This window comes from Leucoraja erinacea, chromosome 6, assembly GCF_028641065.1.
Source record: "Leucoraja erinacea ecotype New England chromosome 6, Leri_hhj_1, whole genome shotgun sequence".
Lineage (NCBI taxonomy): Eukaryota > Metazoa > Chordata > Chondrichthyes > Rajiformes > Rajidae > Leucoraja > Leucoraja erinaceus.
The window spans coordinates 44773100-44786656 of NC_073382.1; the positions used below are offsets into that span (position 1 = coordinate 44773100).

Below are 13557 nucleotides of genomic sequence, written 5' to 3' on the forward strand. Positions count from 1 at the left end.
CTTCCCAGCTGTTATCAAGCAACTGAACCATCCTATCAACAACTAGAGAGCAGTTCTGAGGTACTGTCGACCTCATTGGAGACCCTCGAACTATCTTTTTAAAATATTTATTTATTTATTTATTAGAAGCAAATGTACAAAAATCAAACCAATGGGATATAAAATAATACAGTTATTATACAACTTCAATTTTAACTTTTAGCTATAGTCGGAAGTAAAGAAAGGAGAAAAAGCAAGAAAGAGAAAAAGTGAAATGTGCAAAGATAGCGGCCCTAGACTACCAAAGTGGTGTAACCAAAGAGTGAATAAATGAAAGAAAGAAAAGAGGAATAGAAAAAATTAAGAAAAATAAAAGGACAAAAAGAGAAAGAAGGAAAAAAGTGGTGATATAACTGCCTCGCATCCCTCCTCCCCACCTCACATCCCTCCCCATCCACCCACCCACATCCCTCCCTCCCCACCCACCTCACCCAAGCCGTATCTAAATTTAAATCCAATGCTGTGTTATACACATTATCCTTGTAATAAATCGATGAATGGTATCCATGTCTTCGAAAAGTGATCTGGTTTTTCTGCCAAGACAAGCCTAATATTTTCAAGATGTAGCGTCTCGGACATGTTTATAGTCCACATCTTAAGAGTAGGGACAAATAGATGTATGTTTCCAAAATTTGAGTATTAATTTTTTCGCTGTTATCAGGCCATAATTAAGGAAACATCTTTGAAATAATGATAGCTCAGAGCAGGCTTCTGACGTACCTAGAATAATCAATTCCGTATCGAGATCCAATTTTATTTTTAGTGTTTTTGAAAAAATTTCAAAAATTCCTCTCCAGAAATTATGTAATTTTATACAAGAAACAAAGGAGTGTGTTATAGTTGCTTCCTGAAGAAGACATTTATCGCAAATAGGAGATACATTTGGAAAGATCTTATTCAGTTTAGACTTTGAATAATAGAGTCTGTGCAGTATTTTAAATTGAATTAACGAATGCCTAACGTTAATCGAACAATTGTGTATATATAGGCTTTCTTCCCATCTGTCTTTGGGAATTTTTAGGCCAAGTCATCTTCCCAAGTTCTTCTAATTACTTCTGATGATGGGATTTCTTTATTTAAAAGGGTGTTATACAGATATGATATTAACTTGTCTGACTCCGAGTTTCTATTCACACATTCATCTAGTATGTCTGGCGACAAAGATTGGTAGTCTTGGGTATATGATTTCAGATAGTCTCGAATTTGAAGGTATCTAAAATATTGATTACCTTTCAGGTGATAGTAATTCTTGAAATGAGAGAAGAGTTCCCATCTTATACAGATCCCCGAGTTTTCCAGTATCTTCCCAGCTGTTATCAAGCAACTGAACCATCCTACCAACAACTAGAGAGCAGTTCTGAGGTACTATCGACCTCATTGGAGGCCCTCAAACTATCTTTAATTAGACTTTATCTTGCACTAAACGTTATTCATGTTATTCCCTTTATCAGCAATTGTGTACTGTGAATGGCTCAATTGTAATCAGGTATTGTCTTTCCGCTGACCAGTTAGCACGCAACAAAAGCTTTTCACTGTAACTTGGTACACATGACAATAAACTAAACTATTAATTACGTGGATTTTTTAAACAGAAATATAATCTATTTAAATTTAAATTAAAATTTATTTAAAGGAAAAAACAAAAATGCTGGAAATGTTCCGTGGTACAACTTCCAAATAAATGCTGAGTAATACCACAAAAAATATACTGTAAGTTAAGGAGAGGGATAGATATGTTATGTGCATTATATCAATCCCAGTCACATACACCAGGTCTGAAGAAAGGTGGGTGAATTGAAACACTTTATCCTGTTCTCTTTTCACAGATGCAGCCTGATCTACCGTGCATTTCCAGCACTTTCTGTTTTCATTTCATATTTGTAGCTTCTGCGATATTCTACTTTTAGATCTATTTAAAGAAGTAGGTTGAAGTAAATTGGGGAATTAGTTCATTCAAGCGGTTGATAAAAGCATATCATACAAGTTGACCATTTGGCCTGCACTAAAATCTTCCCTTGCATGAGTCCATGGTTAAATGTAATTGAATACTGCAATGTTTCATAACTACTGAAGTATTGTCCTGTTGAAGACTGACTTTTAGATGGTGGCAGCACAATTAGTCCTGTGCTTTAGCTGAGAAGTCTGGGGAATTGGAGTTCAACATCTTGGAAGATTGTGGGTAGAGGTGTTTGGGGTTGGTTTGTGAACCGACATGGTGTCATGTTGTTGGTGGCCAGGTGGGGAGGGTAGATTGGGCCACAAGGTTACTGGAGGAGGGCAGGAGGTTAAGAGGTGATCTTGTAGAGATATATAAAATCATAAAATCATGAGGGGAATAGATGGGATGAATGCACAAAGTCTTTTACCTAGAGTAGGGAATCAAGAATTAGGGGACACAGGTTTAAAGTGAAAGGGGAAACATTTAAGAGGTAACCTTGAGGGGCAACCTTTTCCACTGAGGGTAGTGGGCATATGTAACAAGCTGCCAGACGAGGTAGTTGAGGCAGGTAACTGCATTTAAAATACACATGAACAGATACATGGATTGGAAGGGTTTAGAAGGATATGGAACATATGTGGGCAAATAGGACTAGCTTAGATGGGGCATCTTGGTGTGCATGGCCACGTTGGGCAGAAGGAACCATTTTTCTACTGTATAACTCTATGACGGGAGAGAGAATCATGTTCAGGACTGGACTGAAATTTATTAAATTGCTGGATTGAATAGAGAGATCAGGATTGGGACTGGCCTTTACTATATTGTTGGATGCGATAGGTAGAAGAGGTTTTGGGTCAGGACATTTCTTCAAACTAAAAAATTCCTTGGAATGCATTATTTAGGTATGTTGCAAAGCCTACCTGAAGCGTCGCTGAAAATCTGTCGCTGCGGGTGTGCGCGATTTTGGCGCCGTTTAGAGGGGGCGGGTTTAAAACGCGATTTTCCCTAGGCTGTTCCAATCGAGGATGTTCAGCCTAGTTAATTATCAACGGAAAATCGCTGGAATATTACGGCGCTTTATCTATTATTAGTTTTAACGGCTTTATATAATTGTTGTAGTAGTTTAAAAATTAACCTCTAAACCCCCGACCACCGGCAACCGGCAGGGATTCATACAGCAGACAACAGAAGGTAGGCTGTTTATTTTTACATTAGAAAGGGCTTCTTAAGATGTGGCTCATTTTGGGCCCATTATATCCCGCAGTATTTTTCTGGGCATTTGAGGGCACAAATCTAGCGCAATGTGAACGTTCTAAACCAGCGCGTTCACAGGAACCCACTAGAAAGCCGATTTAAATTGACTTTAATTTACAGCAATTGAACACTAAATTCCTTCCATTTGGCCTATAAATTAATGTAAATTAGATTTTAAAATCATGTTTTATTGTGAATTATTTGTGAATATTATTTGGACACTTAGGCTATTTAAAAATGTTAATCATTTATTAAGAAATAGATAGATGTTTAGATCTAGTAATTGAAGTTTGAAATTAGCTCCAATTGGGTAACTAACTAATTATATGCTTTAATTTCAGGTCATCTAAGTAAGATTGATTTATATTTGTTTCAGAATGCTTCAATCTATGATAACTGAAAATTTCATTCAGCTCTCTTAATTTTTAAGAAAGCTATGGGCTTTTGACTGTCCACGATCACAGCTTTTTTGTTATGTCCATAGAAAATCAATAGGGAACAAGATGCTAATTTCCGAGTATGAAAATGGCCATAACTTTTTAAATACTTGAGATATGAAAGTGAATTAGGTGTCAAATTAAACTTCTTTTTATGCTTTATCTGGGGATAAATTGCAGACTTGATTTTTAAAATCTCAAAATTTTGTAACATTGCTACATTATTCAGTGCTATGCAATTGTAAGCAAAATATTAGCAAAACAACTTGATTATAGCAGACATATGTTAATAGACAAAGCAGAAGAGGTGGTTTTATAAGTACCTGAACACAAGAGAATTTGTCCTTCCAAACCCTAGTACAAGTGATTCTGTAATTTCAATGCTTTCAGCTCGCATGAGTGGGGCCAGTTGTTTCAACAATACTGCCACTGATGGTGTTCCAATGACCTGAGCAACAATAATGACCGCCACAGAATATAGTGAAGAATTTGCCAGTACAAATAGCTAATATGACATGTTACCTTATAGGTCTTCAGAGGTTTTAACACAGAAATATTCACAGTTACAACTAATTAAATACATTTATAATTAATAACATTTGTGATGATTGTTACAAAATATTTCACAAGTTAACACAGTCTAAATATTATATAATTCATCTGTTACTTCAGAGGTTAGTGCCATCATGAGGCAGCGCAGTGGGCAGCGGTAGAGTTACTGCCTTACAGTGCCAGAGACCCGGATTCGATCTTGACTATGGGAGTTGTCTGTACGGAGTTTGTATGTCCTCCCTTTGACCGTGTGGGTTTTCTCCAGGTGCTCCGGTTTCCTACCACATCCCAAAAACACACCTGTTTGAAGGTGATTGACCAGTAAAATTCGAAACTGTTCGTAGTGTGTAGGATAGTGCTAGTGTATGGGGTGATCGCTGGTCAGTGTGGACCCAGTGGCCCGCTGTATCTCTGACATGTTAAGTTAAGCCTGGTGTTGGTGTGCGTGTCAGTAGTGTTGCCTGTGGAGTATTGGTCTTTTCGGAATCCTGATTCAGAGATGGAGCATTGCTGTGGAGCACTGTTCTCAACAACCAAAAAGACACACATGGCATAGACAGAGTTACAGCAACTCAGACACGTATAAATTAGCCGCACTGATGCTCACTATAGTACCACAAGCCTACATCTCAGGGTGGTACAGTGACGTAGCTGGTAAAGATACTGCCTCACAGCACCACAGAGTCGGGTTCAATCCTGTGTGGAGTTTGCTCATTCTCCGTGACTGTGTTTCGTCCGGGTGCTCCGATTTCCTCCTGCATCCCAAAGATGTGTTGGGTTTGTAGGTTAATTGGCCTCTGTAAATTGGGAATGTGTGTGGGAAAGTGGGATAACATAAAACTAGTGCGAATGGGTGATTGATGGTCGGCGTGGACTCAATAGGTCGGAGGGCCTGTTCCTATGTTGTACCTCTAAGCTAAACAAACAAAAAAATCATTGGCTGATATTAATTCAAAATTAACAATCCATCTAAAAATATTTAAAGATTACATAATCTTGAGCTTTGACATTGCTGTAGAAAATTTGAGAAATATTAACTCCACTCTTATACTAAACAGAAGTTTTGTTACCTTGTTATCATAGCTGTAGCTACCATCAGGAGTGGTAGCCATGATTTCTGGTGTTGAAGCTCTCAGGTGACCAGGACTCATGATACTGGGTTTTGCTACCCCAAAGCAAAGGATCAGATAGTTTCTCCAGAGGGTCACATAGTTGTCCACACCACACGTTGTGCTTACTTTTTTTGTGTACATGGGACTACTGCAACACAACAGAACACAACTCTGAAACTGAAGTCATCCTCCACATAGAACGAAATGGCAATTACAAGCGGTTCAGCCCAACAGGTATTTGCTAAAGTTTATACAAGCTTTCTCTTATTGCTTGCTCATTCCATTTAATCTATATCCTCAGATTCATTGCAGATAATGGTTCTAATGTTACATGGAAAACCTGCATTTCATCTTTGTTTAATAGTTGTCAAAACACTTCTCCGTAGAGTCATGCAGCGTTGAAAGGCCCTTTGACCCAACTAGCCCACACCAGCCAACATGCCCCATCTACACTAGTCCCACATGCCCGCGGTTGACCCATATCCCTCTAAACCTGTCCTGTTCATGTACCTGGCCAAATGTCTTTTAAACGTAGCAATAGAACTGGCTCAACTACCTCATCTGGCAGCACATTCCATATACCCACCCCCCTTTGAGTAAAAAACTTACCCCTCAGGTTCCCATTAAATCTTTTCCCCCCAATATCTTAAACCCATGTCCTCTTGTTCTCGATTCTCCTACTCTGACCAAAATACTCTGTGCATTTACCCGATCTATTCCTCCCTTGATTTTGTACACCTCTATAAGATCACCCCTCATCCTCAGCACTCCAAGGAATAAAGTACTGGCCTGCTCGATCTTTCCCTACAGCTCAGGCCCTAGACTCCTGGCAATATTCGTGTAAATTTTCCCTGCAACCTTTTTAGCTCATTTATCCATACAACTTATTTTTTTACTCCCATTTCTTCTTATGGTTTATCAACATTATTTATTAACAGGGTGCTCCGGTTTCATCCCACATCCCAAAGATGTGCGGGTTTGTAGATTAATTGGCTTCTGTAAAATTAGCCCTATTGTTTAGGGCATGGATGTGAAAGTGATAACATAGAACTAGTGTGAACGGGTGATCGATGGTCGGCGTGGACTCAGTGGCCCAAGGGCCTAGTTCCATACTGTATCTTTCAATAAATTCAACCAATATAGAATTTTCTTTTTAAATTATTTTATGCTTCTTGCTTAAGCCTAAATCTACACTTGCATATTGAAACATTTATGCAAATAATTTATCAAAAATAAACTATTATTCATTGACAAGATTTGTACAAGACCTGTACCATATGAAGCTGACTTGAAACAGTACATAAAAACACTTCCATTCTTTCACTATCAATTAAAAATTCTAGATAAGCACTATGCCAGCTTATGTGAGGGAGTAAGTTTGTTGGCCAAGTATTCACATACAAGGAATTTGTCTTGGTGCTCCGCCCACAAGTAACAACATGACATACAGTTACGAATGACTCAGAAAACACTAAACATTAATAATAATAAAACATTAACGATAAAACACCATTGATCAAGCATGTGAACCAACAAAATACCAGATCAAAGGGAGGCTACAGATTACTTACTTACTACTTATGTGAGGGAGTTGATGGGAAGGTGGGATAACATAGAACTAGTGTGAATGGGTGATCGATGGTTGGCGTGGACATGGCAGGGCAAAGTGCCAAGTTCTATCCTGTATCTTTTGATGAATCAAAATAATCTTTAAAAATTAAATAAAATTGTCAGTATTACTTACTTTGGGTCAACATGAGGCATCAAGAGCTGAAATCTGGTAAAGCCGTATGGCCAGGCATAGCTAAGTGCTGTAGGGCAGTGCTTTGGAAGATTCTCCTGTCTGAGAAAGCTGAAGAGGCACAGAACCCAAGGGTCTTTTACAGACTGAGCAAATATCCAGACATGAGAAGGACTCTTCACATCATAGTGGCTGTTGACCAAAACTGCATTCCACTCCACCAGCCATTGTAAATCACTGTTGTGCCCAAAGGGCATGACAGTCTGTATAAAATTATAAATAGTTAATATTATTTATTCTGAAACCTTATGCTCTTATTCATTCTTTATATGACCCCATGAAAACAGACCCAATTGTGTTCCAGATGAGGGAGGAGTATGGATTTTTAGCACACATTGATTGTTGTGAACCTTTCTGAGGCAACAGCAGCTTTACCTACATGGTCTGAAGTGGATTCAAGACCCAAAACGACTTGCTCTGTCCGTTTCTCTCGCCTGATATGTTCTTTTTAATGCCAGCGCCCCATCCCCACCCCCCCCACCCCGTTTCTTCCAACTCCAACTCCATCACCCACGGCTTCTCCCACTGAGCCCCCTCCCCCAGCGCCACGCCCTATTGTTCCCATCTGCCCACCCCATCTCCCTTATTTGGTTCCATGCTTCCTCCTGTCAGATTCCATCCTCTGCAGCCCTTTGTTGCCTCTATCAATCACCTCCTATCCCGTCACTATTTCCACCTTCCCTTCCCCACCTGCCTCTGCCAATCAATCTTTACTGATAGCTAAAGTAAAGTAAACCTCTCTTTACCTGGAACAGTACATCACTTGGAGCTCTTGCCTTATCCCGCCTTCTCATCTCTTTACACGGATTATCTCCCCTCTGCTCTTACAGTCCAGAAAACATCGACCGTCCACATACAGTATGCTGATCGACCAGCTGAGTTCCTCAATCAGTTTACTTGTAGGAGCAGACTTACCCTTTGGTTTCCCACTTCAATCTGGTTAGTTTTAATTTGTAAGTCACTGGTACACCACTTGAACTTCACCAGAGATGTCCTGAACTACACAGATCAGGCTTCCATGATATTATTTGAACCAATTGCTACATCAGCTTGAGCTTGAGTTAAGAGAGCAGTGATTGCTTCCCTCTTTTTGTCACCAGGAGGAAGGTATCACCGAAGACCAATGCAAAATATATAGACTATTTCTATTTAATATATTTCTAAAATAATTTACTTGTTTTTTGACAGTCACACAATTTGTGGACAATTTACTTAATCACTCACTGTAATGACTTTCTATGACTTTTCTAAAAAAACTATTTCAATCACTGGAAAAAAAAACAAAAAAAGAGGAAGGGAGGAATATAATTGAGCTTGCAAAATGGCAACAGTACATCTGCCTGAAATAGGCAAGAGGTTATTTCAATATACAAAGCCGGATACAGGGCCTGAACTACAGGGTTGAGCAGGCTAGGACTTTATTTGGTGTAGTATGAGGGGTGATCTTACAGAGGTGTACAAAATCATCAGAGGAATAGATCGGGCAAATACACAGAGTCTTTTGCCCAAAGTAGGGGAATCAAGAACCGGAGGACATAGGTTTAAGGTGAGGGGAGAAGATTTAATAGGAACCTGAAGGGTAACCATTTTAGGGTGGTGGGTGTATAGAATGAGCTGCCAGAGGAGGGATTTGAGGCAGGTACCATTGCAAAGTATAACAATCATTTAGATGTTAGAGGGATATAGGTAAAATGCAGGTAGGTGGGGCTAGTGTAGATGGTGCATGTTGGTCAGCGTGGACAAGTTGGGCCAAAGGACTTGTTTCCACGCTGTATGATTTTATGATTCTATTAGAATGAGTCAGACCACATGTTGACAGGAATGTGTAGGTGAAACATCTGGGTTGCCAATTTTGGGTTTATTTTGGATGCTATTTCAAAACTGCCCTCTTGAACTGTTTACTTTCAGACAGTTTCTGAAGATCTATGTATGTTTGGAAATAACAGTTTTCCAAAAATTCCCAAACAAAATGTATTTATACTTACTGAATCTGAGGCTGCTACATGGATAAAACTTTCCAAAATACTTGAACTTAACTGATCCATGACTTCAATCATTGGCTTATCGTCATCCTATTAAAGGAAGAACAATTATTTTACTCTAAATAGTCAGATTGCCAAAATGACGTTAAATAGATTACGTTAACTATCATTTGCATAAATATTCAGGTCATTTGCAAATTGAAATGGAAATATAAATTGAGTATTTTGTTTTGTTGGTTGTTTGTAGGAAATTGTTGTGCACAATTTGGCTGCAGTGTTTCCTACACTATTGCATCTGCCTCCACTATTGCATCTGCCTCCACTATTGCACCTGCCTACACTATTGCATCTGCCTACACTATTGCACCTGCCTCCACAACCACTCCTGTGGTGTGAGGGGAGGTGGTGGAGGTGGATATGGTGGTGGTGGTGTTTAAGACACTTTTGAATAGGCATATGGATATGCAATGAATGGAGGTGTAGGCTCACATGCAAGCAAAGGTGATTACTTTAACTTGGCACCTTCTTCAGCACAGACATTGTGGGCCAAAGGGCCTGTTCCTGTGCTGTATTTTGCTATATTCTAAAATGTATTGGTTCAAAAAGCACTTCATTACTTCATCGTCGCAAGGAAAACCTTCACAAGGATGTGAAAGTTATTAGATACATGCAAGTCCTTCTTCCTTTCCATGCCAGGACTATTATATTTGCAAAATAAACTATTTCCAATTTTCAACTTGGCAAACGTAAAATTATTAGGCATTCTCAAAAATTATCCACCGATAGCAATGTATTATATCAATTTTAACTACAGAAGGAAGAAAACTCCATACCTCTGACTGTCCTAAAGCTGAAAACAATGCACGAACCTCCTTCAGGATTGCAACAGCCAACTTCCGTGTTGCAATCTGACAGCTACAAAGTAAGACAAGGGCAAACCCTTCCACAGCATGGAGCACGTTTGAATGAGGACTCTTTTCTTGATGAAGCTGGGTGAAATATTTGAAAGCAACTTTGTGAAACTTTAATAACAATTCAAGATAGTTTAGAAAATCTTTTAATTTTACATTAGGCTTCAAATATATGCCATTCTTTAGACTTTTAGACTTTAGATTTTAGAGATACAGTGTGGAAACAGGCCCTTCAGTCCACCAAATCTGTGCTGACCAACAAACACCCCGTACACTAGCACTATCCTGCACATACTAGGAACAATTTTTCCCCAAAGCCAATTAACCTACAAACCTGCACATCTTTGGAGTGTGGGCAGAATCTGGTGCACCCTGGAGAAAGCCCATGCGGTCACAGATAGACCGTACAAACCCCGTACAGATAGCATCCTTAGTCAGGATTGAACCCGGGTCTTTAGTGCTGTAAGGCAGCAACTCTATTGCTGCACCACAGTGCCGACCCGTTTCATTTCTATTCACCTCTTTTACTGCAAATTTGCAGTTAAAATATTTTAAAAAGCATAATATACTAGATCTGAAAATTAAGAAGAAATTAAAATCATGCTAGGGTATCTATTTTTTTTTGTCTTAACTTTTCTATTGAACATTTACATGGATATTTTTTTTGTATGTACTTTTCTCTTTCCTCAATCTTGTGAATTAGACACTGGTTTAGACCGACATACAAAGGACATTGGTGCGCACCTCAACTCTGAGTTCTGCAGCATGATTTAGACTTTTACTTTCAATCCATGTGGATGTTATTTGACTGCCGTGTTGTAATTGAAGCTTCGGTGATTATGCTTGCTTGCCTTTAAAACGAAAACAAGCCTGTTTAAAGGCTAGAGGAAATCCCCGATCTAGCTAAGCGGCACCTTTTGTGACTTTACCATTGTTCAGGCATTTACCATTGTTCAGGCAGTGTAAATCAAAGAAAATGATGTAAGAGATTTTCTGACGTGTCAGGAGCACTAACTATTATTTTCAGAGAACAGAGCATAAAATTGGAAATGTGACTGTAAATATATAAAGCATTAGTAAGACCCCCTCCAATGTACAGTGAACAATTGTGGTGCCCCTATTTATAAAATAAGTTTAGAGAAAGGAGATACAAGGAATTCAGATACTGATTTACAAAGGTTTATGTTTCAGAGACTAAGTATTGGAGTAACTCAGGGGGCCAGGCAGCATCTCTGGAGAACATGGATACGTGATATTTCAGGTTGGGTCTGAAGGGTCCTGACCAGAAACGTCATCTACCCATGTTCTCCAGAGATGCTGCCTGACATGCTGCATTACATTGTGTCTTTATTTAAAGTTCCCTGTTTCTGTCCTTTACTTGTGAATTTATATACAACTTTGCACAATTCTATTACTTCAAATGCATTGAAACATTGACCAATTGTGTTTCATCACTGTAGCTGAAACATTGTTTAATGTATAACTGCTTTGAAAGGAATGCCGTGACGAATATGCAAATCACACATTATCAGTGATATTTTAAGGAAAGATCTTAAAGATAGCAGAGTCAGGGGATATGGGGAGAAGGCAGGAACGGGGTACTAAATGTGGATGATCAGCCATGATCACAGTGAATGGTGGTGCTGGCTCGAAGGGCCGAATGGCCTACTCCTGCACCTATTGTCTATATGTATAAAGAAGATAAATTTAAACCTACCTCGGTGGTCCTTAATTTAGATTGTTCTTGGTCCTTGCTTTGAGTCTGTATTGCGAGTTTCCACTGAGTGAGCAGATGCACCAGTAATTTTAGAGAGCTGTCAAGAAGATTCTGCTGTGTATCATTGACTTCACGGAGTAGAAAGTTAGTGAAGCCAAACAATACATCTTCTCTCCAATCGGCAAAATCAACCAGAAGACTCTGAAGAGAGTTTTGTGCAATGTGACGAAGTTCATCATCCATGTGGATGGTTAGTCTAAATTGAATGAAAATGAAAATTAATAAAGCATGCAGTTTGTATTTCATATTACTACCCCTAAGTATTATGGACAGCACAGTGATAGAGTTGCTGTCTTACAGAGCCATTAGTTAGATCACAGCAAGAGTACTGTGTTCAGATTGGGCAGCACGGTGGCACAGCACTAGATTGCTGCCTTACAGTGCAAGAGACCCGGGTTCGATTCTGACTATGGGTGCTGTCTGTACGGAGTTTGTATGTTGTCCCTGTGACCATGTGGGTTTTCTCCAGGTGCTCCATTTTCCTCCCACACTCCAAAGACGTACAGATTTGTAGGTTAATTGACTTTGGTAAGTTGTAAAATTGTCCCTGGTGTGTGGATACACAGTGCCAGTGTATGGGGTGAGCGGTGGTTGGTGCGGACTCGGTGGGGCCAAGGGTTGTTTTCCATGCTGTACCTCTAAAGTCTCAAGTAAAGATAATAGATTGGCTAATTTCAAACAAAAGGCAGGAGCCTGTAAAAATCCCAATCACAGGGGTAAAGTATTAGAAAACCTCACAAGACTAAAGCTGGACAATGTGCCACGACCTGATGGTTTGCAGGCAAGCATGTTAAAGAAAGTGGCAGCAGAGATAGTGGACCCATTGGTTGAAATCTTTCAGAACTCACTAAATTCATGGAGAGTGCCAGAAGATTGGCAAACAGCCAATGTGACTCACCTTTTCAAAACAAGAGAAGACAGAAGGAGGGGATTTATAGGCCAGATAGTTTGACATCCTTTTTGGCAAGATGGTGGAGTAAATAATCAAACAGAAATACCAAATCATTTAGGAAAGCTGAATATTATCATGTTATTAGAGAATACCTGTAGCAATGTAACGGATTAAATGGATCCGTTTGTTAGTTAATGTAAGGAGACACTGCAACTTGTATACTTCAAAATAAAATAGAAGGTAAATGGTAATCAATCATCAACTCTTGTAAAGCCATGTCCAAATGTTGTCTCTATTCTGAGGCTGGCTACAATTTCTGACTAAGCACAGATTATAGATATCGTGGGAGGCACTGTGCATGCCGAGAATGTGGAAGCTGAGAAAGTATCTGAACTGAAATGAAAGGTTCAGCAAATATGAAGATCATGAATATATGGAACAAAATTCACACCAATCTATATAAGATGGGTTTGCCTGCATTGCTTAAAATGCCTAACCCAAAAGATTCGGAAATCTGCTAGACTTTCAATACAAAGCACCAAAGATCTTTGAGAACTATTGGCAAAGCGATGGCAATTCTGTAGTCTTTGCAGGTGTGGCAGAGGTTCACCTGCACCTCCTCCGACCTAGAAAAACATAGAAAATAGGTGCAGGAGGAGGTCATTCGGCCCTTCGAACCAGCACCGCCATTCATTGTGATCATGGCTGATCGTCCCCTATCAATAACCCGTGCCTGCCTTCTCCCCAAATCCCTTGACTCCGCTAGCCCCTAGAGCTCTATCTAACTCTCTCTTAAATCCATCCAGTGATTTTGGCCTCCACTGCCCTCTATGGCAGGGAATTCCATAAATTCACAACTCT

At 39.5% G+C, this 13557-nt stretch overlaps 1 protein-coding gene across 5 annotated transcripts in view; it reads right to left on the reverse strand.

Annotated features, from left to right (window-relative positions):
- The window catches only part of LOC129698033 (protein furry homolog), a 190382-nt gene that overhangs the window by 86856 nt on the left and 89969 nt on the right, over positions 1-13557 (reverse strand). For all 5 annotated transcript variants that reach the window (XR_008723609.1, XM_055636862.1, XM_055636861.1 and 2 more), the window contains exons 18-23: positions 11745-12000; positions 9950-10105; positions 9120-9206; positions 7078-7337; positions 5292-5481; positions 3993-4117 (exon numbers count right to left, since the gene is read on the reverse strand). Coding sequence is in view for 4 of the 5 variants with exons in the window: in XM_055636862.1 (XP_055492837.1) it covers positions 3993-4117; positions 5292-5481; positions 7078-7337; positions 9120-9206; positions 9950-10105; positions 11745-12000 (1074 nt within the window). In the remaining variant the exon portion in view is untranslated. The remainder of the gene's footprint in view (positions 1-3992; positions 4118-5291; positions 5482-7077; positions 7338-9119; positions 9207-9949; positions 10106-11744; positions 12001-13557) is intronic.